The 27,730-nt window shown below is 44.5% G+C and overlaps 1 protein-coding gene across 1 annotated transcript; it reads right to left on the reverse strand.

Moving 5' to 3' along the window:
- Nucleotides 1-4,290: 4,290 nt before the first annotated feature.
- Nucleotides 4,291-24,305, reverse strand: LOC134437885 (insulin receptor substrate 2-B). Its single transcript, XM_063187447.1, has 2 exons — nucleotides 20,078-24,305; nucleotides 4,291-7,903 (listed from the first exon to the last, which is right to left on the reverse strand). The coding sequence occupies exon 1, from the start codon at nucleotides 24,018-24,020 to the stop codon at nucleotides 20,091-20,093; it is 3,930 nt and encodes a 1,309-aa protein (XP_063043517.1). The 5' UTR covers nucleotides 24,021-24,305; the 3' UTR covers nucleotides 4,291-7,903; nucleotides 20,078-20,090.
- Between the last annotated feature and the right edge of the window lie 3,425 nt (nucleotides 24,306-27,730).

The raw sequence follows: 27,730 nt of genomic DNA on the forward strand, positions 1-27,730 counted from the left end.
TATGAGGAGAATGTTCCAATCCAATAAGAAAACTATTGCAAAGACCTAATAGGCTAATTGGATGTGTTGGGCACATCACACACATTCACTTTTGTGTTATGATACAGTCTGCGCTGTCAATTAGAGTGAACTCATAGTCATGCCAGAGGAATGAGTATGATCTAAGCTTTGTAAACTAAAGCATATGAGAAGGACAGGTTAATCATTGATGAGAAGCGTTCGGGTAGGGTGGTGGTATCTTACTGGGGTACTGACCTACAGCGCTGCCCCTACCAATGCTTCTTCACTGGTAACACAACCCCCTCAAGTAAATAATTTATATTCCATGTGCCAAGATCACCAGTGCAAACCAATGAATTTACGGTAGTTCGTTGTCTCTCAGTGCTCACCAAGTACAAAGTAATACTTTCAAAAACATGTGCTTGTAACTTTCACTTTCATCATGATAATCTGTGCAGCAGCCAAACACTACATTCAAAATCTCACTGAAAGTTGTCAGGCACCGTTGATCTTCGGATCAGAGAGTTGCAGGTTCAAATCCAACCCTTATCAACACCACTTTCCGTCTCCTTACATCTCTGGCTGAAGCTAACATTGCTCCAGGGACTGTAACCAATTCCCCGTATTAATTATGAGCTGCTTTTGGTTAAAGTGTCAGCTACTGTAAGTGTATTCTAACATGATGTAGGTCTAGTTAGTTACAGTGTGTGTGCACGGCTGCACGCCCCTATGTTCTTCTCATTCAGAGGCTGTTCATGAATGTTCTGGGTGACAGGTCCCATGAGATAATTACTATACACATTTCTCTTGGGTTCTGTTAAGTCCATAGGGGTATTGTAAATGACCTTCAAAATATAGTAGATCCCCCATGGCTTACAACATCGCCCCATGGACTATTTATTAACATTAATGGTTATTTAATTCCCCATAGCATGTCAGTTGAAGGAATTTCAAGGGTATGTCTTGATGATTTTGGTAGTAAATGTTAAGGTCAGAGAAGCTGTGCACTAGTTTCTAAACTTTATAGAAGTGTGTCTATAAACTGCTTGTAACCACTTGTAATCCACATTTAAGAATCACAAATGTCAAAAAACAAACAAACAAACAAAAAATCATGGAGGACTTTTTAAGATATTGCCATCTGTAAACATAATTTTGAACATCTGATTGTGCACAGCTGATCTATACAGTATACTGAGTGCCCATGAATAATCAATGTCAATGTAAAGTTTAATGCTTTATATTCACTTGATGCACTAATTCTGTGGGATTTTCAGTTGTTACTGTGTGGTGCCTCCAATACATTTGGCACCCTATGCCAGTGGTTCTTATTGGGAGTGCCAGAGATTGCAGGGAGTTCACGGAATTTAGTTTGTGTTGAGGTTGTGACCAACATTCTGCTTGGTCAAATTGTAATTTGGCCAAATCAAAACCAAATTAAAACACATTTTGGTCCCCATTTAAAGTCATTGAGGTATTTATCAATGTCTCAAGCAAGACTCATAATTTTTTTTAAGAGTTTTTTTGGGGGGCTTCATTTTTTCAGGACAGTGGAGAATAGACAGGAAATGATTGATAGAGAGAGATGGGGGAGGGCTGGGAAATGACCCTGGTCAGACTCGCACCGGGGTCCCCGTGGGCATACAAGCCCAAATGCGGGGGGCTTAGCGCGCTGCGCCACAGTGCCCCTCAAGACTCATTGTAATTTAGCATTTTTAGTGTGTCATGTAGAAGTTTGGGTTTTGGGTGTGCAAGCCTTGTCTTGGGCACAGGTAAGGGGGTGCTTTAAGAAAAAATGTTTAAGAACCATTACCCTAGACTAGACGTCCACCTTGTCTGCCTGTGCAAATTGCTTGCAGGCCCTGGGAGGACGCGCACTGTACAGTATGGCATCTGGAAATTCCACTGCTGATGATTATTTTACTACAATGTCAAAATGTGGAGAATTCTCAAAGAACCTTCAGTTGCAACCATGGAGGAACCTAAACGTTCTGAGGAACCCTCAAAATTCCTTTTAGAATCTGAAAAGTTTTGTGAGTTTAGGCTCCTCAGAGAAGCTTAAGGGTTCTTGGGTTCTCTGAGGCAGGGGGTCCCCATACTTTACCATGACAAGGTGCCCGATATACCAGTTAATTTCAGCCAAGCAGCCAACTCCCCCCCCCCAACAACCACATACACACACATAAGCCTTGCCACTCTATTATTTTTTACTGTGCTGCTCCTTTCACCGTAGTCTAGGTATGTGAGGCAAAGCCCCATTAACAAGAATAATTGTAGTAATGTTTAGGGATGCAATAGTTTATTATAATACTATTCTCATGGGAATATGTAATGGAGGCAAACAAAGTTTGGCGTGGAACGTTAGTAAAACCTCCCTCCCGAAGCCTCAGTGCGGTTGCGTTGGGCTATCAGAACGGCACTTAAGCTCAGCGCACTCGTACTGTGACTATTGTCGAACCGATGTAGTTGACGAGGTGGCAGGCCCGCGCTCCGAGGGGGATAAACTGTGCAGGAACACCTCCGTCACAGTGGTGCCGTGACCCGGATGGGAGTGAGGTTTAGGGGGGAGAGTGTAACGGAGGCCAACTAGAGTTCGGCGTGGAACGTTAGTAAAACCTCCCTCTCGAAGCCTCAATACAGTGCGGTATCAGACCAGCCCTTTGGCTCAGCGCGCTCGTACTGTGATTCCCTTTGCTGTACCGATGTACACCTCCATCCATATGTTTAGCTTATTGTTGGTTTACGTTAGTTATTCAGTTTATTAAGTTATTATTCATGTTATTTTTGTGTTTTTTTTGTTATCATTTCCCTGCCGACCTGCCGTGGTCCCGCTAGCACCCCCTCGCGGCCCCCAAGGAGTCCCTGACTCCCACTTTTAAAACAACTGCTCTGAGGAACCTTCAGGAAAGCCTTGGGCTCCTTCCAAAAAACGGTTCGTCACATACTGTACCTCATACAGGTACCTCTGAGAACTTGTAGGTTCCACCAGTTTCTACTTCACCCGTGACTTCATCAGCCAAAATGCAGATGCTGACGCAAACCACTACAGTAGGTAGCCAGAACATAAAGATGACCAGGCTCATTTGAAGAACCTGACAGAGTTGTTGTGCTTCTGTGTTATGGACAAAAAAAGATCAACATTGTTGGCCACCAAGATCAGGGATATATGCAGTCCCTCTACGAAAAGTCAGTGCTCAGGGAGGCACTGAAGATTATAGAGGATCCCACACACATTCTGCACCATGAGTTTACACTGCTCCCCTCAGGTAGACGTTTCAGGACGCTGAACTGCAGATTGATTAAATATAAGAACTATTTTATCCCCAATGCGATTAGAATGCTCAATGATAGATAGACATGCCATGTGAAGGGAGTGCAGTTTTTTTTTTCCATGTTTCTTTATGCTTTTATGTTTTCTATGTTTGTATGTTTTTTGTGTTCTCTATGTTATGTTGTATGGGTATGTGAGTGAGTACTGTATGTCATGCAGTGATTGTTTAAGCCCAAGACAAATTTCCCCTCCGGGGACAATAAAGTAGGCCTACAATCTAACTAACGAACATTATCATAGCCTACAGTTGCAAAACGTTGACTGTTAAGAGTCTGAATGAATATATGAATGTCTGGAATATTTCAATACCTTCTAAATAATGAAACGGTTCACACTGTGCTGCGCAGCAGAGTCATCAAAAGAGAAGCCACAGCACAGTCATGATGAGGTGTAAAGACAAGCTGTGTTCAACATCAGAACTCCTGTATGTGTCGTGTTCTGACTGTGATACAAGACTCAGCTGGTCATGACACGTTTCCAAAGAATTTGTGTCTGAAAAAAAAATAGCCCCTCATGTTCCCCACACTGAGGATCAGAGCAAGGCTCTTTGTTTTGGTCATAATCATTCAGGTGTCAATTCGGCCTCTAGGTAGAATGTCAGAAGACAGATTTGTAGCCGATTGGTTGGAAGTGTGTTGTGGAGCGCAGCGGATTGGATGAAACTGTACTTTAGCCTCCTCTGTTAATAAAACCCTGTTTATCCTGCAAAACAAGCAGAGAACTTTGTCCTGCTTGTACTTGCGTTTTGCATGCACACTTGTTAGAGGTTGCTCGTGTTTGTTTCCCATTCTACTCATGTCTAGACTATGTTCAGAAAATGAAACCAGGTTAAAAAAAAAATTAAACAGGATACTATGAATGTCACAAACTCAGACAAAATGAATAAAGAAGTGAATGCCTTCATCTCAACATACAGTACAGTAAGTTGATACCATAAAAATACCAAACATAGTAAGCTGTTACATGAACACATTTTTATTGCAATAGCTCTGTTGAAAGAAAAAAAAAATCAGATAAATAACCACTATGCAACGCTCAAAATGTTTCAACTGGGGCTCCCTCGCTCTCTCTCTCTCTCAAAAAAAAAAATCAGGGAGAGAGAGTGTAAGGGACAGAAAGTAGCGCATTGGGGTGCATTTAACAAAGAAAAATAAGCAAGAGTATTTACATTTGAGAATGTAGTCCTGACCTGCTGTTACATGTCTCTCCTTCCACACACACACACACACTTCAAAAGGAGGGTATATTATATATAAGCTGGGAACAAACAGTTTGTTCCCCAGTAGCTGACACTCAACTTTACTGTCAGAACGGAAATATGTTATGTCGTCTTTTTCAAATTGCACGGCAATAACAACATATCACTGCCATCACACACATTGCCACAATCATTGCATTCATTTTTTTTTTTTTTTTGTGCTGCACCATGGCAAAATTAAATGCAAGATACCAAACACTGGGGGCAAAGCTTTGACAAAAAGCAACATGTCTTCACAAAGAAAAAGAAACCACAGATCCCTTCTCACACAGATCTTTAGCCTTCTTCTCTACAGCCTCCGCAATACAACATTAAATTATTTTAAAGCAGTTTCACACAATAGACCATCATTTCCGCTTTTTAAACTATTATTTTTCTTATTATAACTTGTGTCTCTCCACTGGAGAGGTGAATATTTTTTTTATTAAAACTGAACAATGTTTATTTATTTTTCATTTGAAATGTGTAGCAGTGAAGGGCGTTAGTTAGGCATACAAAATATGATTCCAAAAGGAACTGGGAAAACACTTTCAGTTTCTGGTCACTTGGTAGTAAGATTAAAATATCTCTAACCACAGTGTGTAAAACATTGTCTATTTTTTTGTGCCAAGAAAGAAAAATAAAAAATACATTTTTTTTAAGGAATACATCTAATACGTTCAGTTCAAATGGCTTTTGTTTGGAAAATAAATGACATTTCATGACTTTAAAGCAGACCAAGCAACATCTCCACAACATTAACGCTTAAAGAGCAAGGTCAGAATCAACCACTGTACTTTCAGTCAAATACTCATCCCCACCTTTATAGATTTTCTCCAACCTCTCACCGCAACAATCAACTAACCCAGCCGCATAAGAACCATAACTAGATTTGTCAATTGAAGTAGTGTTTTCGTACCTTTGTACAGATAGCAAAAGTATTATTATTGTTTTAATCAGTAATTACACTCATTGTGCTGAGACACAACCATCAAGATGAACCATAAAAATATTTCCCCGTACCTCTCCCTCTTTTCTCCCAATTGAACAAACTAATATAGCATTTCTGCTTATTTGGTAAGGTCATATTAAATTAATAAGGACGCTAGGCCTTGACAGGTTTTAGGCGCAGAGAATATTATGGTTATGTTAAAAATAATTTGTTTTAATCATATTTAATTATCAAATCAGAGAATCTCTAGGGGTGAAAAAAGTACCAAGGTTTGTCCTCCGTATGCAGTCCTTTCTCCACTGTATCTTGAATGATTTTCCCCATCAAACAACATACAGTACATCAAGAAAACATACATGCCCACACGCACGCACGCACGCACGCACGCACCCACACGCGAGTACAACAGCACAATGATTACTCTGCACTGCAGCAAGGGAAAAACACTCATGGCACATTTCAAAATTCCTGGAGGACAAAAAAAATCTGCCAAAAACGTACTAGAACCAGCTCTTATTGCCAACCTTTTCACGACTTCGGTAAACAAAACATTTTTGCAAGCCAACCCTCCCCCTCCCCCTCCCTCTCCCCCTCCCAAGTGGAGGTATCTCAAAAGCTAAAAGTGAGGCACATACTCAGAAAGACGAAATGTCTGAATGCAACTTCGAACAACCACAGGACCATATTAAAAGTCTAGTGGGTAAATCTTAGTAGTTTATTCCCAAAATGATGCTGTCCATTCACAGTCTTAACAGAGATTGTTTTACAATCGAAAAGACGTCTATGATTGGTAATTCACAATGGTGGATTATGTATGTTTCATGTATGAAAAGTGTACAGCCAGAATATTTAGAAACGGACAGTGGTAGCAAATACTCATCAAAAGCATGACATTTGTGAATGGGCAACACCAATTACGGAAAACTGCTGAAAGACTAATAATTACACACTAGACCTTTATCAAACCCGTCACCGACACAACACACCACTCAGTTGTGTGACTGAAATCATGTGACCTGTACCATCTGACAATGCCAAGCCACGTCTGAAACACTTTACTCCCCAACCTGTAGCTTGTTGGCCCTTTCAACGTACCTTAGAACTAAAAGTAGTAAAGTTATGATTATCAATATAAATTCTTGTGCTCTTTTATGATCGTGTTTTACTGGCCCATTTTTTTCCCTTGCTAAAAGTCTCGTTACAGCTCCTTAAGGATCAGTATAAGCAGTTGTCAAAAGACAGCCATCTTTCTTCCCTTTTTTTGCATTACTACTGCGTTGTGCTGGCAAAGCCAATATAGATTTTGGGGGTACAGAGACATGGGACACAGACGCCATATTCCAAAAAGATTATCTGAGCAACCTGGCTAGGTGAAACCCAGAGAGCTGTAAAACATCTACTAAAAGAGACTTTCACATGCTTCGACCAAAACAAGAGCCACAGTTGGTCACTCATATTACCAGATTTACCACTTGGCTAGAGTTAACATACAGAGATAAGAAGCTAAACCTGCTTTTGGAACATGCCCCAGATGCTTGAGTGTTTTTGTGCTCGTCTGTGTGTGAGGATGGTGTGTGTGTGTGTGTGTGTGTGTGTGTGTGTGTGTGTGTGTGTGTGTGTGTGTCCGAACGGATGGAAGCGGTTCGGTGGCCATGGTACCATACTGCAGGAATGCTCGACCCATCGTACCTTGGGCTTGGCATGGACCTGCATGTCATCACCCACCCACTCACTCAACCTCCCTGAACACCTCACACACACACACACACACACACACACACACACACACACACACACACACACACACACACACACACACACACACACACACACACACACACACACACACACACACACACACACACACACACACACTAGAAGTACCGGGTGCCAATCCAATAATAATGCAGAGGTACCAAGAGCAGTACCTGCCAGTGATCAAAACGAGTCAAAACAACAGGAACACTTCCAATTTGCAGAGCTGAACAAGGACACATAGATCCGAAGTGTGTGTATAAACCCCACATTAAGCCACCCGACTCTCGGACCCCTCCCAAAGATCCAATTTGACCCAACTGACCTGCCTGGGCCACGCGGAATATCTCCCTTTTGTGTGCTGTTTTCCAACAACAACGACAAAAAAAAAGCAATAGTCTCAAAGTGATTAAAGCAAAAAAAAAAGAAAAAAATCATGCCAACGCAGCTGCTCACTGAGGCACACAGAGTGAAAAGCAAATGACAACAACAGTTAAGTCGCTTCGATGGAGCGCCAGCCAAGTCCACCTCTCTGCTCCGGCTGGTTTTCACGTTGAGGACAAAGTTGGTGTGAGCCCCAGCAGCCAGTCTAGAAGACGTCGGACGAGGAGCACGTTCAATCTTCAGCCTGCGAAAGAAGAACAACATTTTTTAAAAACAAATTTTATATTAGATTTTGTTCAAGAAACTAAAACATAATTCAAACTTCCAAACTGGAGCATTAACTGCATAATACATTTAAGGGATGTCAAGTTCAGGCCCGGGGCCAAATCTGGCCGAAAGGGCCGTTTTATTTGGCCCGCAAGACCATTTCAAATGTGTATTAAGTTGGCCCACATTGAGCATTAATACATATACAAAGCCAATTCCAATAAAATCAAAATGCTTACATTTTCAAAATATTCAATCTGTTGATAAGATAGAGAATTGTGCAAATACAACATATCAGTTGTTCTAGCCAAGCAGAATTATTGTTTTGAGGAAAATAATGTGCTCATCTAAAATTTCACCCTTGCAACAAATCCCCAAAAAGTTGGGACAGGGCCAATAAAATGTTTTTACATTGGATAAGACTATAGACAAGACAAAGGAGATGACGTATATAATATAAGGCATATCCCGACTACACACTGGCCATTTTATCACCTGTTCACTGTTATGATGGACTGACTCCATTGGAAAATAGTAGAGAATGCAATGTTCCATCATTATTATCTAAAGGCTGTAGGGCTGGATGATTATGGATAAATCATAATCACAATTATTTTGGTCAAAATTGTAATCACGATTATTAATCATGATTATTGATTATTTGCAGATTTTTTTGAAAAGATGAAATATATCCAACAATGAATTACATACGGGATGAGCAAAATAAAATGAATTGTAATAATTATGTAAAGGCAATAGCATGAAACTTACAAACCCCAACTCCGATGAAGTTGGGACGTTTGGTAAACAGTGAATAAAATCAAAATGCTATCATTTTCAAAACATCAATCTATTCATTAGATGGAGAATAGTGAAAAGACAACATATTAAGTGTTAAAACCGAGAAAAAATATTGTTTTGGTGGACATATGTACTCATTTCTAATTTGAGAAATCCAACACGTCTCAAAAGAGTTGGGACGGGGATCAGTGAAATTTAGTAAACATCCAAATAAGATAAAACAACAAAGAAGAACATTTCAAAATGAATTGTACTGACGGACAATATAGGTGTCCAGGTATAAGATCATCACAGAGAGGCTGAGTCACTCAGAATTAAAGATGCAAAGGGAATAATTACCATAGTTATTACATACATTTTTGAATTCCCTTTGATTTACTACGATTGAGTGTATATAAGACATTTTTTTAAAAATAAAATCATTGTATAGGTTCATGACATCATGAAATATATATTGGCTGTAGTCTTCCTGGAGTGCTAGAGCTATTGAAAATTGACCATATTAAGAATGCTTAATGCATGAAAATGACACAGGGGTTTAACATTCTCCTAAGCACCTGAGCTCAATTGAAATAGACCCAGAAGACATGGGAAACTGTCCTTTGCTTACAGAAGTCAGCAGAAGTTGTAGAAGTCCATTCTTTTTGACAATAATAGAGCATTGCACATCCTGTGCTACAGTGAAAATGGACCATCCAACTTGTGTTAGTGCTAGCTTCAAAAGTCAGCCTCCATGATGGCATGTAGATGCAGTAGTGCATTGGTTAAGATGTTCTTACTCATCTGTAGAGTTAAATACAGTGCTGAATGGTATAAATGGGTTTTAAACAGCATGAAAAGCCACTCATGCATTATATTTTGAAGGGAGATCTTCGATTACTGCCACATAGTAAGGTCAAATTGCATTCTCTACTATGTTTTAACAGTTTGGCTCCATCATAAGGACCAGCATGTGATAAAATGGTGGGTTTTTGGTCAAGACCTGTCACACTGTAAGCACTACAGAAAGGAAAACATTGCAAAACATGACAAGGAATACACCCACCATTTAAGCTGGTGAAATCATGTCCAAGATAGGAATTAACACTGTTTTTTTTATATAAAATCATCTCATCGGTTAATGTATTTAACTGTTAAGTGTTGTATTTTGTTTTTTTTTAGTCTTCCTCGACATTTGCTGCCATTTATTGTCCCCGTCCCAACTCTTTTGAGACGTGTTGGATTTCTCAAATTAGAAATGAGTACATATGTCCCCCAAAACAATATTTTTTCTCGGTTTTAACACTTAATATGTTGTCTTTTCACTATTCTCCATCTAATGAATAGATTGAGTGTTTTGAAAATGATAGCATTTTGATTTTATTCACTGTTTACCAAACGTCCCAACTTCATCGGAGTTGGGGTTAGTAGGTGGACAGATTTCTGGCCAGAAACACCAGCCTGTCGGTATGTTCTGGCTTCAAGGACGTTCTCAAAGGTAGGTCACTATTGCCACGATTAAATCACGATTGAAATCACGACTTCGATGTCACGGTTTTATCACGCTTTTCGATTATTTTCAATTAATTGTGTAGCCCTAAAAGGCTGTGTTCCAATATATCACCTTGAAGGGTGACATTTTTCTACAGGCGTCCGGGTTAATGCTGAATTACTGTATACGCAGCATCCAACATCAAAGGTTTAAGCAAATTGGTAATGAAAAGAGTTATTGGCATCACAATAACTGAATGTATGACCTCTGAAACAAAAGTATTGATCAGAAAATGATTTGACTTACCATTACAATGTTTGGAACGGTTGAATATGAACGGGTAAAAATGGTGACTGGTAAAAATTGTGAGTGACTGGTAGATTTTAGAATCTACCTGCCACAGTGACTGGTGGGGAATTTTTTAAGTTCCACCTTGATAGATATTTATGCTGTTTAGAATCTGTATGTCACATTCAGCATTCTTTTTAACGTGCCACATGAGTAAGAAGACCGTAAGGGTCATTTCACGTGACACTTTGGGACTCGACCGACCCGGATTTCAATCATACTTGGTGTGCCTTTTTAGTAGCAAGGTAGCACCTCAGAACTGCATTGGTTTGAATCTGACACTAATATTAAGGGAGAAACAGACTAGGGAAGGTTCACATGTGAGGGTAGGACACTATACATTCAGCCTTGAATATATCGGTCAGTGTTAGTCACAAAAAGATGCCTGTGGTGTTGTTTGAAAGCTCTTTTCTGGCTCTACATATTACACAATCAGCTTGGAATACAACAACTCTCAGAATATTAATTATGATAAATTGGAAAATTAAAAATTGAATATCTAAAAAAAGCTATACTTTAAAATGGCCAGTTCCTTGTCCAAACGTAGCCGGCAATGTCATTAGCAACACCTCAAATGCTAGTGTTTGGTTCTTTATTCATTTCAGAGAGAATTTGACTCACAAATATGGCATCATACAGGCCACTTACTAATAATATGGTAATACCATAGTAGCATCACATGACAAAACAAAAACAAAACAAAAATGGTCAGTGTCCATGGTCCCAGGTTTCAGAAACTAAGGCAGATGTCCATTTATACACACCAAATGATGATATGTGAATGTTTGAACATTCCTTCTCTGTGTACCTGTGCCATCTTCCCTTTACCGTACTTTAAAGAGATAATCAATGGCTGCACTCTCATTTTGTACTCTACCAGTGCATTTGAAGCAGCAGCTGTGTCTTTTGTAGATAATGTACGTCCCGTTGCAGTTACAGGTTCCACTACCAGAAGCACATCCTGATGATCCATGACAAGTCTATCTGGTCTGAAGGGAAAAGTGAAGGATGGAGATGGTCCATGAGGATGCAGGAAGTTCAGTTTCACCTCTCCAGTGCTCGGCATACATTCCTCAGCACATGCTAGCCACCAGTTGCTATCATATACAGCTACAACATACCCTTTGATGCTTGAAAATGTAACACATTCCTTTACTGAGCTCACTCTTTCAACTCTGCCTTCTCTGAATGCTGAAAATGGCCTAACTTCCGCTGTGTCCATTGACAATGGGCAGAAGCTGTGTAGTTTTTGAGTACCTGGAATAGTTCTTGCAGATTCAAACCTTTTCAACAGGTTCTCAGCTTCATGATGGTACATCTCTGTTGTGGCAAACTGGCAATGGATGTTCTTGAGAGATGCACCATCATGAAGCTGAGAACCTGTTGAAGAGGTTTGAATCTGCAAGAACTATTCCAGGTACTCAAAAACTGTAGAACATCTCAAATCAAACAAAAAAGCAAAGGCTCCATGGGTGGGGGGGGGGGGGGCTGTTGTCCCATTGCACAATGCCAACTGGGGCAACAATGTGGATGCTTTGACAGAGAGAGGACCGCAAGTCTGGAATGTAGAGGCCTCTCTTTCTTTCTCTCTCCCTCCCTCCCTCCCTCTCCCTCTCATCTAGTGCCTGACTTTCAGTCTATCCATATTTGTATCTCAAAAGATCAAAAGGGGACTATGGGGAGCGAACGAGCTCAACACAAATACACAAACATGGAAATCATACAAGAAGAACAGTGGCCTCTTGCATTTGACCTGACGAACATCTCATGCGTTGTTGTATCAGCATCTTGTAACACAAGATGAGATCACACTCTGAGGTCTACTAGGTCTACAACAATGCTTAAAGACAATTTGCAGACAAATGTCATTCTTCTGTCAGTCTGTTTACTGTAGCTTTGAAGGACCTACAGCATTTTCACGCAGAGAACTGCCATTTCCCATTCCGGACCCATTAGGGAATCAACTCCAGGTCAGGAAGACCATGGCAGGGATTTTGAAAAACAGTTTTTGTCCTGGCATGAATGAGAAACATGACACACTTTGAAAGGCTTATCGTGAGCACTTCTGTAGCCTTCCTTTGAAAATCAACTAGTGGAGATTTTTTTTCATTTTTCACATTACACTTTTACAATGGGTCAGCTGCAGGACACAAAACACACAATTCAGTCCACTTCACACAAGCAGGAACTGGCCACAGACAACTCCACCCTTCATCTCAAAGGTGGTTCTGCGGGTTAGTTTTTAAAAGAATTTTCACCACTTTCTTGTTAGTGGTACATAATTTAACTATTATCCATCGTATTTGATTTTGTTGGGTACCACAAAACAGTATTACATGACAAAGTTGCAGTTATTCTTCCTCCATAAAGCAGTGCATGACAATGTTGAGGTCTCAAGTCCCCAACATGATGTCATGCACTGCTTTATGGAAAAAGAATAACTGCAACTTTGTCTTGTAGCCTAATATTTCATGCAAAATTCTATAGCCTCTCTACTGAGGGAGAGTCCCCATTGTGACATCATGATCATCACTAAATTATGTAAAATAAATAAATAAATAAAAACATTAATACACTGCACTTGTGTGTGTGTGTGTGTGTGTAAATTCATGCATCAGTATGTTAGTTTCTACGGCACATTGTGCATGTGCGTACGTGCGCATGTGTGTGATTATTAAGGTCTTAGATTAACTGGACATCGGAGACTGGTCAAATGCAAACTTCTGTGCCTGCCAACACTGGTACATAGACTTTTAACAATAATATACACTTGACTTGACATGAATACCATTTCAGATCATTTTTGGTAATAAATGGTAGAGGTACATAGCTTGAGTGCTTTAAGTACTTATTAATCATAAGTGGAGCTTAACCTGCACAATCAAGTACAAATCAAGCACTGCACTGACCAAAGGGTATGAGCAGGGACAGAGTCCCAGGTGCAATTCACAAAGCCCTATACTGCTGAAGCCCAATTAAACCCCATAAACGGAACATGGGGAAGTGATCCAGTCCCAGCAAGTCTTAACTGGCCCAGACAGCGGAGAAGCATCTACTGTGAACCAGCATCTTCCAAGTCCATACAAATACATGCTGAGATTCTTTTTTGTCTACCTTTAAATTTATAGGATTTGCATTTCAGAATTAGTCACTTTTTTTACAAAACAACCAACCACTGAACCCTTTTTGGCCTAAAATAAAATACACAAAACCCTTTCGGCTCTGAGACTGTATCAGTATGTTAAGTAGTTCTGGTGTAGCCTGCTGTGAAATTCACACAGAAGCGACAAGTTTCATGAGTAGATATGTGAGGTATTTCCAGTGTTTGAGAAATGTACAGTATGCCCGATCTGAAATACAGGGGGGAATGGGATTACCTAAAATAACCAATATAACTGGGTTTCAGGACTAAGCAGAAATAACAAAAACAAGACCTGAATCACAACAAAACATCAGCAGCAACAGTTTCTAATGCTGCTGGTATTCAGGTTTTACTGAACCCTTCGAGAAGATTTTTTCCCAGGCCTTCTAGAATTTTACTCAAACATTCTACAGTTCAACAAAATTGTGCATCATGAGGACTAAAATGTTGAATGTTAGTGAAGTTCTGATCACATATCATACATCATACTCTTAAAGGGGGGGGGGGGTGCAATGGAAGTTCAATCCCAAGAGAGAACCAAAAGTGCACCACAATATGGTCAGTCCACTGCGCTGAGGCTTTAAGTTCACTCCTACTATCCACATTACTCAGAGTGATGTCCTCATAGGTATCACAACTCTTATGTAAACATAAAGAAATCTTGCATTTCATGTCAGATCGTAGGCCTGAGTGCTGAGCAAGTGACAAGTGAATGAATGCACGCTTAGTATTTGCTGTAGGCCATGGCTTGTGTGTGTGTGTGTGTGTGTGTAGGCAGGAGGTCCACTTGACACAGGGACAGGGGATCCGGTTACCCCCCCACCCCCACCCCCAACCCCAACACACACCACTGCCCCTCCAAGCCCCCCCGCACTCACTCCCTTCCTGCCGGAGTATCCGCACCACCACAGTGCTGGCTGCATTCAGCAGTCATAAATAAGCGGACCTCTCAAAATAAAGCGGCAAATATAGACATATGGTGTTATACTGAAAGGGCACGTAGCGCTCACAGTAGCTAAGGACTGCTGTGTCCATAGCATAAGCATGTCACTGCTATCCGGCCCTCTCCCCCCTCCCCTCCACTACTCTCCTCTCCACCGCCTCCAAACCAACACCATACACACACTCACGTGGACTATGAACTATTCCCCCGCTCCTCTCTCGGTCCGTGTGTGTGCGTGTGTGTGCGTGTGTGTGTGTGTGTGCGTGCGTGTACGCATGCAGGTGCAACCTGCCAAACCTACCCCAAGTTTCACACCATCACAACTATTACACTGAACAGCTCAAGTAGACAGTCTTAAGCTGAGAGGAAACAATGTATTTCAAGAAAACAAAAATCAAAGAAAAACAACCCCCAGGGCTTTCGCAAATTCATGCTCTCTGGTATTCACACACCTGTTGGAAAGACCTTCATCCGAGCACAACAAAAATCCTGCCGTGTTGACATCCAACAAGTAGATGATGTGAAGCTTACCATGAATAGCTACATTTTACATTGAAAAAAGAAGAGACGACACCCCTGGTTAAACTGGGATTGCTCAGCACGGGGTGGCACAAAAATAGGTCTTTCCCTCAACATAGCGGGAAGCTTGTGGCAGCTACGGTAGCAAAACACAATGAGCGGCCGGCCATCCATCCGTCTGTTCGTCCACGGTAGAGGAGGAACAGATAGGTGCTGTGCTGTGCTGTGCTGTGCTGTGCTGTGCTGTGCTGTGCTGTGCTGTGCGAGAGAGAGAGAGAGAGAGAGAGAGAGAGAGAGAGAGAGAGAGAGAGAGAGAGCGAGCGCAAGAGAGAGAGAGACCCACGTGTCGTCATTAAAGCACATTCCTCAGCACGGCCGTGCTGTGCCTCATCAACATTCCTCCACAGACAGACAGATCCTCTCCCACCAAAGATACTACCAAAGGACCTGACCACTTACTCAATATTTCAATGGGATCAAAAGCGGGTTATTTTTTTCCACAGAAAGCTTTAGACCCGAGATCAAAGGTCTTTTATAAGCATACACAAGGTGGCACACACACACAAAACACACCATAGAGACCTTATATTAAGACATTATATGGTCATACTGAAGCAACAAAACATAGGACTGTGCCCTCCGCAACGCCACACACATCAGTAACCAAGATATAGATTTATATTTAGCAAAATGGCAATGCATCAAGTGTCACACATCCCATCTCATATCCCAAAAACATTACATGTGGTCCGCTATATGAGAATTGAAATTAATCACAGTCATTGTCTGATGGGGAAGTCCCATCAGCACATGCAGATATCTGTCTGACAACCATGTGACAGAAATGCCAACAAAGTGACCGCCAATAATCTGTGTTGACAAGAAAACGCTTCAAATATCAAAGACATCGAGGGCATCATGATGTCGCTGTCAAGATATCAATAATTGATTAAAGGAAATGTGTGCCAAGGACCTAGGACCACAATAAGAGGTGCTAACTGTACCAACATGACCACTTTTAAGTGTGGTGATGAATTCGTTTTGAAAAGTGGGTGTGTTCACATCTCATGGTGTCCCCACATAGTTAGCTGGCCCCTTACAATGATGCAATTAACTTTGACTAAGTCATCTGAAAATATTTTGTAGTGCGTAACTTCTGAAGTTTCTAAACTTGAAAAATGCTCTGTATAAGCTTATGTAGCCTATTTATGAGGGGATCTTATTTCATACAAAACTGCACAACATGCCTAGTCTTGACAGTCATACCCTACACCTTGACTAAAGAGTTTCTCTGGAAATAACACTGCATGCAAAGTGACTCTTTCCCAGGTACTAGACAATATCATAGTGGAAGACAGTTGGCCTGCTGCACACTGTACTTCTGCTCCAAAAAAAAGTTTAAAATGTTAAGTTGATTTAAAAACAAACACAATGTTTTAATCTCGTGGAAGCAAATAAAGCTTATTTCTGGAGAACAAATACAGCGTTTAGAGAACATTTCTTCCATTTGTTTACCACGATGGCCAAAATCTCAGTAGGATTAACCACATTTTCTCATGACTGAGAACTGCCAGTCTGGGAGAAGCAAACTTACTGCCATGAACAAAGCCGTGCTTATCGAAAGCAAATGTTATAACATTTTTACACTTGACAGGAAGGCTGTCTCAGTGTTTACAATAGGCTACTGTTTTCAGTAACAAGCCAACATTCAAATTATTCTTGAAGTTTCATTACAAAAAGGAAATCGCAACTTTCACCACGATTTTCTGGAAAACCTGATGCAAAATCAGGCAATTTAGACCGCAACTTCAAAATAACAAAAGGGGGACTAATGATCATCACAAAAATCTAACAAGAAAGTGGTGAAGGGGAGGATGATGTAAGACCAGAAACTGCAGTCTAAAATACCATCCACATCTGAGCAAAGGTATGTGGTCTGGATACCAAGAAGGTCTCCAAAGAGATGTAGACCTTGGTGGAATTGCAGTACGTTTCCATGTGTTGATCTATGGCCAACAATGACCTCAGGGGAACCTTGGGGTCTCAACCAGCTTAGGAATATGCGGCATTCTATCTATGTTGTTTACACACCAACGCCGACGGGTTAACTCGTCATGACTACTCACCTTGCAATGGTGCTCTGTTGGTATTGTACACGGGCAGTAAAGCCACAAGACTCTTACATTCAGATTGGTTTTTTTTACATTCGCTCTGAGCTTAGTTGACATGCCAAGTAGGATTGTGTGACTAATCAACTGCACTTCCAATTGAATCAATTACAAATCAGTTGCATGCCTATGCTATGGGTTCAACCTGGGTAACATTAAGCAAATGAGGCCCAAGTCTGAGATCATGTGCATTCCTGAAAAGACAAGTTACAGTTTTGCTGATTTCAAACAGTATCAGGAGCAGAGATGTCAACAATTAATCTATTAAAAATATAATAGTAATGAATCACAAACTCAACTGTGAAATGGGCATGTGAAGACTGTGTGAACAGGGGTGTGAATAGTGGGAACTTTTCCATCATTTTTGGATTAAAGAATATATGAATACATTTAAATTTAGCATTTTAGGATTTCGGGCAGCTCATCAGTTAATTGTAAGTCAATCAACTAACAATCAATTAATTAAATCAATCAATAATTTGCATCCCTAATCAGGAGAAAGAAATTGGGATAAAAATCAATTTCAGATTAAACGGTAAAATATGTAGGGATTCATTATTTACTTCACTCAAAAGGAGGGTGCTGTTCACCTTCTCAGGTAGCTTGGATCATGCCTCTGTACATTGGATGAAATATTTTCTCTCCTCAGCGGTAGTCTGGGCATAATTTCACATTGCCATGGCTGACTACGGTCATATTTTCATCACAATCAGTTAACACAGGTCGAGACGACAGAGTTCACGAGTAATGATTGGACCAAAAGCAGTGTGAATGTGATGCAGCATGGTAGTGTACTGTATGCTCTAGGCCTTGGAGTAGGCTACAGCCAGGCTTACTGCACACAGTACAACAATGACACCAAGCTTGCTCAACTCCAATGAAGACTTCCACCTTACTGCGACTCACACAATGAAGTGCTGTCTGCCTGCTGACTGCAGTCTGTCTAAGGCAGAGGCTGGCACAAACAGATGCCATCTCTTCCTTTCTCTTTCCATCTCTCTCTCTTTCCCTCTCTCTTTCTCTCTTTCCCCCTCCCACATACCCCCCTCCCCCCAACACAGACACACACGTGCAGTATTGGCTTATGTGAGACACCAGCCATTGGCAGAGAGCAAAACAGCGCTCACATCTGCCTAAATAGCAGCGCAGAAATAGACACCAAGTTCCGCACACCGGCAGCAGAAGAGTGGCCTCCTGAAACGCCTGACACTGCATTCCCTCCACTTCCAATCCAGAACCACCTCCTCTCCTCTCATCTCGTCTCACACAAACATCCCAGCACTTGCTGCTCCGCATTACACCGCTCACTCAGGAATAAGCTCGCCATTGATTTTGTACCACGGTTTCTTGGCTACGCCATGCAGAGCTAGAAACACCTTGGAGGGTCACATGGAAGTGGCATCGTGTGCACATAGAACGGCGAAAAAATATGCATCTCCTACTGTAGGCTTCAACTCCTACTACCATCTTCGTAGCGTCACACAAACATCCTTGAGGTGTCACATAGAGAGCCGGTTCAGTCACTTCGCCATGCAGAATGCACATATTAAAACCAGGAGGTGAATTGCCATAATTTAGGCTTGAAGGTGCACCAAGTGAGACTAAAGGTTATGAATCATCCCCATCTTGTACCAATGAACCACAGAATTAATGTATAACCAGGGGGGGGGGATCATAGTTAAAAGAAAACTGTATGTTACGTACATTACGTCCCAAATGCACTATCCGGATAACACTGGTTATATGGAAGATCTCACGGTGATAATATTACACAATCAACAGTTGTGCAAAAATCAGGCTCAAGCTCAGCTTCTTTTTTTTTTTAAACACGCAACCCAAGGTTTTTAAGCATTCCAAAGTAATTATTGTGTAATCAGTTACCTTGACAAAAGATTTAGGAAAAAAAGCTCTGATCTGGGTCCAAATGAAATAAAATAAAATGATTAATCACTATAATATTGCTGGCAGCCCAGCGAGCTAATGAGATAATAATGCAAGGACAGGCCGTGTCGAAGTCACATACTTCAGTCCACCCACACAGTACAGCGCAGTGCAGCAATCATTGTAAAACTTATCTAATTTACTTTGCTTGGCTTTAATGGTCTTTTTTTTTTTCAAAACATTCTGTAAAGAGAGGCTGCATGTGTAGTACAAAACAGCATCAGGGTCTTGGCACTATGGCTTTCTGTGGTAGCCGTTTATAAAAAGACATCCATGACCAGTTTACTTCTGCCTGCACGACCGGTGCATGGCAACATGCCATCTGCACAGGTTCACAACATAAATCTTACTGGTTACTGCAAGGTGAACAAGCAGCACTGTACGGTCAATGGCAAAATCAACTTACAACATGCATTTATTAGTAAAAACCATCTTCAAAACTTTTTAAAAACCCATTTGTATAAAACTGGTTGTTCAGTAAAGGCCTTTGGCCCCTAAACCCAACCCCAACCACTAACCACCCACGGGTCCGTCAACACGCACAGATCACACATCCACCTTTGGAACGCAATGTTAAATACCTAGAAAGGTGCTGTATACAAAAATAATCATAATGAAACGTTTTAGTGGCTATTGTTGCAAGTACAATAAACTGAACAAATAACTTACACAAGTTACACAACATACCTTACCTTCACCTGGACAACTCACTGCCATCTGATTTGCCCTCGACTGTAGCATTTTAGGGACATAGTGTGTGTGTGTGTGTGTGTGTGTGTGTGTGTGTGTGTGTGGGGGGTGTATAATATTGAGCTTACCCGTAGATGTGCTTCACAGCTCTTCGCGTTTGCTGAAGTCAATACTGGCGTAGGCTCCGTTCTCCACCGGTGCTGCACCTGAGCCAGCGGGCATCTGCGATGACGACGAGGGCACGTTGGAAGCTGTGGTGGCGCCCGGCCGCGGTGGGGGTGCCGCATCCTCCTGCAAGTCCAATGCGATGTAGTTGAGGCCATTTTGATATCCTGTGGGGACGTTGGCGCTGCTGCGAGACAGGTATCCAGGCATGGGGTTCAGACCCTCGGGCCCCCCCGCGTCTGCAGAGGAGGAGGAGGAGGAGGGGGCACTGGCAGCAGCTACTACAGCCGAGGCCACCACACTACCATGTGCTGCTGTGGAGGAGCCCTCCACACACATCCAAACGCTGTCGAAGGCCGACGGGCTCTGCCAGCGGGCACCCTCAGCCTGGCGAGGGGAGGAGGAAGAGTGGGATTGGGATGCAGAGGCAGAGGCAGAGGAGAAGGGGGAGGGGCCACAGGTACCTCCACCACCACCACCACCACCACCACCTACTGAGCTGTTGGTGCCCGTGACAGTTGTCCCTCCTGGGGACACGGCAACAGAGGTGAAGGTCTCAGAGCTATGTCTGCGCCTCCCCTGCAGGTCCGCCCGGATGACCTTTGGCTCGGACGCCACCGGAGGCGACTCCAGGACGCACAAGTGCTGCAGCATGGCGGAGGGACTGCCAGCGTCGGCCCTGCCTAGGCCAAAGGTCATTTCCGTGTAGTCGCTGTCTGGCAGGTTGCTCCCGTCGGCTGCCGAGGAGGAGGAGGAGGAGGAGGAGGGCACTGGCCGGATGTAGCTCGGGGGGTTCCAGGGGGCCACCAGTGATGGCCGTGGCGGTGGGGCCTGTGTGGTGGTGGTGGTGGTGTTGGAGGGGGGCGGGTAGCATCTTTCTAAGGAGTCTAAACACATGTAGTCCTCGTGCTGGTGGGGGGGGGGGAGAGGAGGAGGAGGAGAGGGGGTGGAGGATGAACGGCCCATGGAGGAGGAGCTATAGGCAGGCGGTGGTCGGTGCTCAGAGTACTGGATGTTGATGTACTCCCCGGGGCTGGGGGGAGCCTCTCTGGACGCTGCCGCCGCCGCCGTCGGAGGAGGGGTAGTGCCGTGAAAGCTCCTCCGGCCCAGGGGTAGGCGCGTGGGCCGGACGGCGCGGCTGGCGAGGTGGGCAGAGGAGGGGTCCACCACCACCGGCGAGGGTACCGGCTTTGCGGGCGGGCTCATGGGCACGTACTCGTCGTGCTGAGAAGAAGAGGACGACGAGGAGCCGGCGCCTCTGGCGGGCGCTTTGTAGGAGCGCGGCAGAGAGAAGTACGGGGTGGACGCCGCGCCGGGCACCTCGGGCACGTAGCGGGCATCGCTCGCCACGTCGCGTGGGTGGTGATGATGATGCGTCCTCCTCGGGGCGCAGGTCATGTCCATGTACTCCCCGTTCCCAGACTGCTCTGTGGAGCCGCCAGCGGCGAGATGAGACTGAGGCGTGGATCTGCCGGCCCCGGGCAGCATCATCATGTAACCCCTGGCATCCTCTTCCTCCTCGTGTTGCTGAGGCTGCTGTCGTCTCAGGTGGATGGGTGAGGCCCGGGTGAAGGCCATGCGCGCCTGCGGAGACATGGTAGGCGACAGCACGGCGCTGCTGCTGCTGCCACTGCTGGGCTGCATGGGCATGTAATCGGACGAATCGCTCCCGGGGGTGAGACCAGGGCCCAGCACACCGGGCATCATGGGCATGTAGCCCTCGTCAGGCGGAGGCGGGCTGAGAGGAGGGGGGGCGTGGTGGTGGTGGTGGGGCGCCCGTGCCTGGCTGTGCTCTGAGGAAGAGCTGTAGTCGGAGCGCAGGGAAGAGGACAGGCTCCCCTCGCCGACCACTTCGTCCAGGGAGAGGGCCGTCTGGGTCATCTTCTGGTACATGGCCACTCCGCCGCCGCCGCCTCCGCCCCCTCCGCCTCCGCTGGGTAGCTGCCGAGAGAAGGAGGGGGTTCTCCTGCGCACCGAGTTGGCGAAGCGGTCCTCTTCTAAGACGTCGTCCCGTAGGCCGCTCTCTCCATCCCGCTGCCAGCCCATGGCCATGTAGTCGCTCAGGCTGTGCTCCTCGCGGATGGGCGGCGTGTTGCCCAGCGACTCGGGCGTGTTGCTGCGCACCCGGAAGTAGCGCATGTCGCCGCCGGGACTGGAGCCGTACTCGTCCGAGGAGTTGAAGCCGCCATCGCTGGGTGAGCCGCAGAGCGAGGCGCTGGAGGGCCGCGTCAGGGTGTCCGACACCGAGCCGTGGCCGCTGCTGCTGGAGACGCTGACGGGGCTGCTGGTGGAGGGGAAGTGGGAGACGGGCAGGGAGGCGGAGCGCGTATGGTAGGTGGAGGAGCCGGCCAGGGCGCGCACGTAGCGCCCACAACCACCCCCACCCCCACCGCTACTGCCAGCGCCCACGGAGCTGGAGGCCTCTTGGCGACCCAGGCTGGGCCGGCCAGAGTTGAGGTGAAGCAGGCTGCCGGTGACGGAGCGGAAGGGCCGGCTCATGGTGCCCTCACCCTCGCTGGAGGTCCGGCAGCGGCTCGCCCAGCCACTGGCCCCGCTGGACTTGCTGCTGGGCGGGGTGCCCACCATCGACTCGGTCCTGGAGCGCCGGTGGAGGCCCGACTGGCTACCGCCGGCGCTGGGCAGCAGGTGGCGTCGCGTAGTGATGAAGGCTATGGGGTTGGTGCCCGAGGACTGGCTCTTGCTGCGTGGCCGGAACTCAGCGAAGGCCTTTAGCGCCTTCATAGTGTCAAGGATGGTCTCGTGCATGCTCTGGGCCACCACCGAGTCGTCCACCTGCATCCAGATCTCACCGGGCCCGATGGAGGACGAGCGGCCCACCTCGATGAAGAAGAAGCTCTCCGAGTGGCCGCAGCGCCGGATGTTCATCAGCTGCAGGTTGACGCACGGCGTCTCCGAGTTCAGCTTCACCAGGTGGATGCTCTTGGGCGAGAGGCAGAGGCGGTAGACTCCAGTCAGGTTTTTGCTTTGTCCTAGGCCTTTGGGCTTCACGTTGACTTGCCACACCTCTTTGAAGACGGTGCCTGGCAACACCGTGCCGTAGCCGTCATCCAGGTCGTCGGAGTCCAGATGCCCACGTTTGCCCTCGCTCATCTGCTCGCTAAGAGCCTGGTACCAGTCCTCCTGCTCCTGCTCGTTCTCCGCCACGATGGCGAAGTACTCATCTTTCGTGTAGAGAGCTATGAGGTGCTTGTTCTTGGAGTCGGCCCTTTTGTTAACAGTGAAACACTGGTAGAGATAAATAACCCTTTTTGGAGAGGTGGTTGCGGTCCCGCCTGAAGACACAGATGTGGAAGAGGCGGCAGCAGCAGCGGCAGCAGCAGCAGCAGATCGGAGGCTATTTCGAAACTTCTTTTCGCTGTCATAATATTCCAATCGGCTCGGCCCGAGGTGGCTCGCGGCTCGCAACACAAAAAACCTTTTATGTCCGTGTTTTTGCTTTCTCAGGTAGCCACACTTTCTGATGTCGTCCACCCCGTCAGAAAATGTGATGGGACTAACGTTAGCATTCGCAGCACCGGTGGCTGTGGCTACAGTTTGTGCGCTGCTGACAGACGCTGGAGAATCATCATCGATCATTAGCGGGTTAATCGAGGGGGACGAGGAGTTTCTCACCGGTGAGTCGAGGTGTCTTTTCTCATTTGAAAAGTGTTGCTGCGCTGACGTGTGGTACTGTTGATGATCCTTCGACTGGGTGTTTTGAACGTTGGAAGCTGGTGGATGTGGGAATCGAGCGCCGCCGATATTAATTAGGGGAGATGAGGGTTCCCCGGTAGAGGTGTCGCCGTTGGCCGCAGTGGCCGAAGATTTAGTCCCCAAACCCCTCTGCTGTGTCTCCAACATCAACATACCAACTTTGCCCTCTTGGAAATTCGTGAAATTTGCCATTAGGTACCACGATCAGAGGTCACTTTACCTTAGACTGAAAGATCTAACGTTAGACCCCATTCTTGTTTGGGAGATTGCCTTCAGTGGTGTGGCGTGTTTCACTCTTCCAATAATAGGCCCCTCCACGCCGGTTGACGGAAAGATAGGTGTCCTGCCAATGATCCACGAACTCAAGTCCAACAAATGCTACATGTCCACATTTACCCCGTTTCTATTATCGGTAGCTAGATTCTTCAAGCTGGCTATCTATCTGTGCCTCGCTCCTTCTCTGTACACATCTCTACGTACGAGAGCACAAACAACACGTGACGTGTACGTCATCCGTGGGTAGGCGGGATGATATGATAACCCTGGGTTTCAATTTGTGGATCCGCGTGCTCCACGGGAGTGCGTAGCAAAATTAGCCAATGGTTATATGATATTTTCATTTACGTCAATTTAAGCCACCAATTGCAATGCAAGGAGTTTCACTGATGCGAGGGCAACAGCGTTTAAGTAACGATTGACAGCATTTTACCCAATAAACAAATATGGTGAAGTGGCATAGGTCTTCTTAGAAGGACTCAGTTTGTTGGGTGTTTAATTGGACTCTTCTTAAATTCTTGTGATAGATAGATAGATAGATAGATAGATAGATAGATAGATAGATAGATAGATAGATAGATAGATAGATAGATAGATAGATAGATAGATAGATAGATAGATAGATAGATAGATAGATAGATACTTGGAAAGCATTGTGTCACATGCTGCACGATAAAAAAATGTAGTCCTTTGATGTGTGTGTGTGTGTGTGTGTGTGTGTGTGTGTGTGTGTGTGTGTGTGTGTGTGTGTGTGTGTGTGTGTGTGTGTGTGTGTGTGTGTGTGTGTTGAAGTTGAGCTATACAACCTATGCTTACTGATATGATAATGCTGTGTTGATGTTCATGTACTTACAGTATGATGATTGGCTTGCACCCCTGACTTTTGCTCCCATACTGTGAGGTGTGTGTAAATGTCCAGGAAGAAACAATAATCCAACTGTACTCTTCAGTGTCCTGCTGCTAAATGAGTGTCTGTATACTCAGGTGAGGTTTTAGAACCATCTCCATAATGACATCATAAACAAGTGACCCTATTGGAATAGAGTAGCAGACTAACATGTATCTGTTCAAGAGACTATCATCCTAAAGTGGATCTGGTTTGAATCCTTTGCAAGCTTATACCACTTGTAGGGTAATATAAAGTTACAGGAGCTCTGGAACATTGTCTCTCCCTGACTCTCTGTCTCTGTCTCTCTGTGTCTCTCTCTCTCTATCTCTCTCTCTCTCTCTCTCTCTCTCTCTCTCTCTCTGTATGTGTGTGTGTGTGTGCGTGCATGTGCGCCAGGGATGGAAATAAGCACCCATCCACCTCCCAATGACGGGTGAATTTGGCCTTTGGCAGGTGAAATATGTCAACCCACCAGTCAACTTGACTGGTGAAATTCTTCTACAGGTGCCCGGGTTAATGCTGAATTATACGCAGCATCCAACATCAAAGGTTTAAGTAAATTTGCAATGAAGAGTTATTGGCATCACAATTACTGAATTTATGACCTCTGAAACTAAAGTATGGATCAGAAAATGACATTACTTGACATTACAAAGTTTGGAATGGTTAAATATGAACTAGTAAAAATGGTGACTGGTAAAAATTGTGAGTGACTGGTATATTAGAATCTAACTGCCACAGTGACTGGTGGGGAATTTTTTTCAGTTCCACCCCTGGCGCACGTGTGTGTGTGTGTGTGTGTGTGTGTGTGTGTGTGTGTGTGTGTGTGTGTGTGTGTGTGTGTGTGTGTGTGTGTGTGTGTGTGTGTGTGTGTGTGTGTGTGTGTGTGTCTTCATGTTGACGTTGAGCTATACAACCTATGCTTACTGATATGATAATGCTGTGTTGATGTTCACGTACTTACAGTATGATGACCCCTGACTTTTGCTGTCCATCTGAGTCCCATACTCTGTGAGGCGAGTGTAAATGTCCAGGAGGAAGCAATAATGCAACTCTTCAGTATCCTGCTGCTAAATGAGTGTCTGAATACTCAGGTGAGGTTTTAGAACCATCTCCATAATGACATCAAAAGTCTCTTTTCCATAGGGTTCTGCGTTCCGGTGCGGGCTTTATAAATGAAGTCGGCGGGGGGCTAACGGTAGGCTAATGGTTTGGCCCGCGTTTCCATCTAGCAGAGTTCGGTACATAGGTACAGTTTAAGTGAGCAGTCGCAGTCGCCCTGAGTGGGCACGTGAATAATGACCAGGCTTTCACACCATGGTAAATAACACAGGAAAAGGAGTCCTCCTCCTCCAAACGATACCAGTTACTCATTACCCATTAGTCTTGTGATTGTAGGCAATTGGATATTGAGGTTGGACTGTATTTTAGCCGTGGTAACTGTATAGCCTACTATAATTCCCTCCGTTGCATATTGCCAAAGTGCATTTGCAATTCGGAAGCAAATAATTGGATAGCAGACATTCCGTCATCCAAAACTACTTTCGGTGAGATGTTTAGGCCTACCATACTTTCACAGCGTGCACACGTCTAATGCGCTCTGCCCTCTTGTCGATGTTTACCATACTTTCACAACGTGCTCACTTTTAATGCGCTCTGTCCTCTTGTCTGCATATTCAGTGAGTTGCATAGGCCTATTGGTCGCTCCGTTTCCCATCTGTTGCAGCGCATCCAATTGAGTTATCAAACTACTTCCAATCCATTTCAGTTTTCATGCTCTGTTGCCATACTAATTAAAAGCATAAAGACAGTCGTGATTTGTAGAGGCTCGCGAATGAGGAAGCAATCCGTAAACCACACGGCCAGAAAAAAATAATGTTTTTTTAACACAGAACAAAAGCACTGTCCTACGGTTTAGTACATGGTGCGTGTTCTGTATTTCTCCCATAAAAAGGCTTCTCACAAGGAGGAGGCGTGGTGCTTCCCACATGGAAATAGCGTAATTTTAAAACAATAATAGGCTAATAATATATTTTAATCGGTCGATAGCCGAATGCTGTCAGCACAAAAAACAATTCCTTGGCAATGTGCAACTCCTTGGCCAAGGACTGGAGTTAGGCTACTTTAAGGAACATGATAATTGCTTGAGCAAATTTTCTATGTCTATTGTAAAAACTGCCCAAAAGCGATGTTGATTTTTAAAGTGCGTGGGTGGGGATAGGTGTTTGCACATGCCGGTAAATCCTAACACAGGCAACATGTAGCCTAATGGAACTAAGCTCCGCACGCCTCGAACCACGTCTTTCGCGATTCTATAATCGCCCCTGTTTGAGCCCTGTTTGTGCTAATGATGGGTGTATGGGTGGAGTAAATGCAAAAAGAAAAGGAAACCACGCCCCAGCAGTGCGCAGCCCCGTTCTAACAGGGCTAGTAGAAAAGGGGCTTATAGACAAGTGACCCTAATGGAATAGAGTGGCAGACATCACAGACAAGTGACCCTATTGGAATAGAGTGGCAGACTAACATCTGTTCAAGAGACTATCATCCTAAGGTGACTCTGGTTTGAATCCTTTGCAGAGTTTATACCACTTGTAGGGTAGTATAAAGTTGTAGGAGCTCTGGAACATTGTCTCTCCCTGTCTCTCTTTCTCCCTCCCTCTCCCTCTCCCTCTCTCTGTGTGTGTGTGTGTGTGTGTGTGTGTGTGTGTGTGTGTGTGTGTGTGTGTGTGTGTGTGTG

Source organism: Engraulis encrasicolus, chromosome 21, assembly GCF_034702125.1.
Source record: "Engraulis encrasicolus isolate BLACKSEA-1 chromosome 21, IST_EnEncr_1.0, whole genome shotgun sequence".
Taxonomy (NCBI): domain Eukaryota; kingdom Metazoa; phylum Chordata; class Actinopteri; order Clupeiformes; family Engraulidae; genus Engraulis; species Engraulis encrasicolus.

Bases quoted from the DNA above. Each gene is read 5' to 3' on its own strand.
- LOC134437885 (XM_063187447.1), bottom strand. From the start codon at position 24,020: ATGGCAAATTTCACGAATTTCCAAGAGGGCAAAGTTGGTATGTTGATG.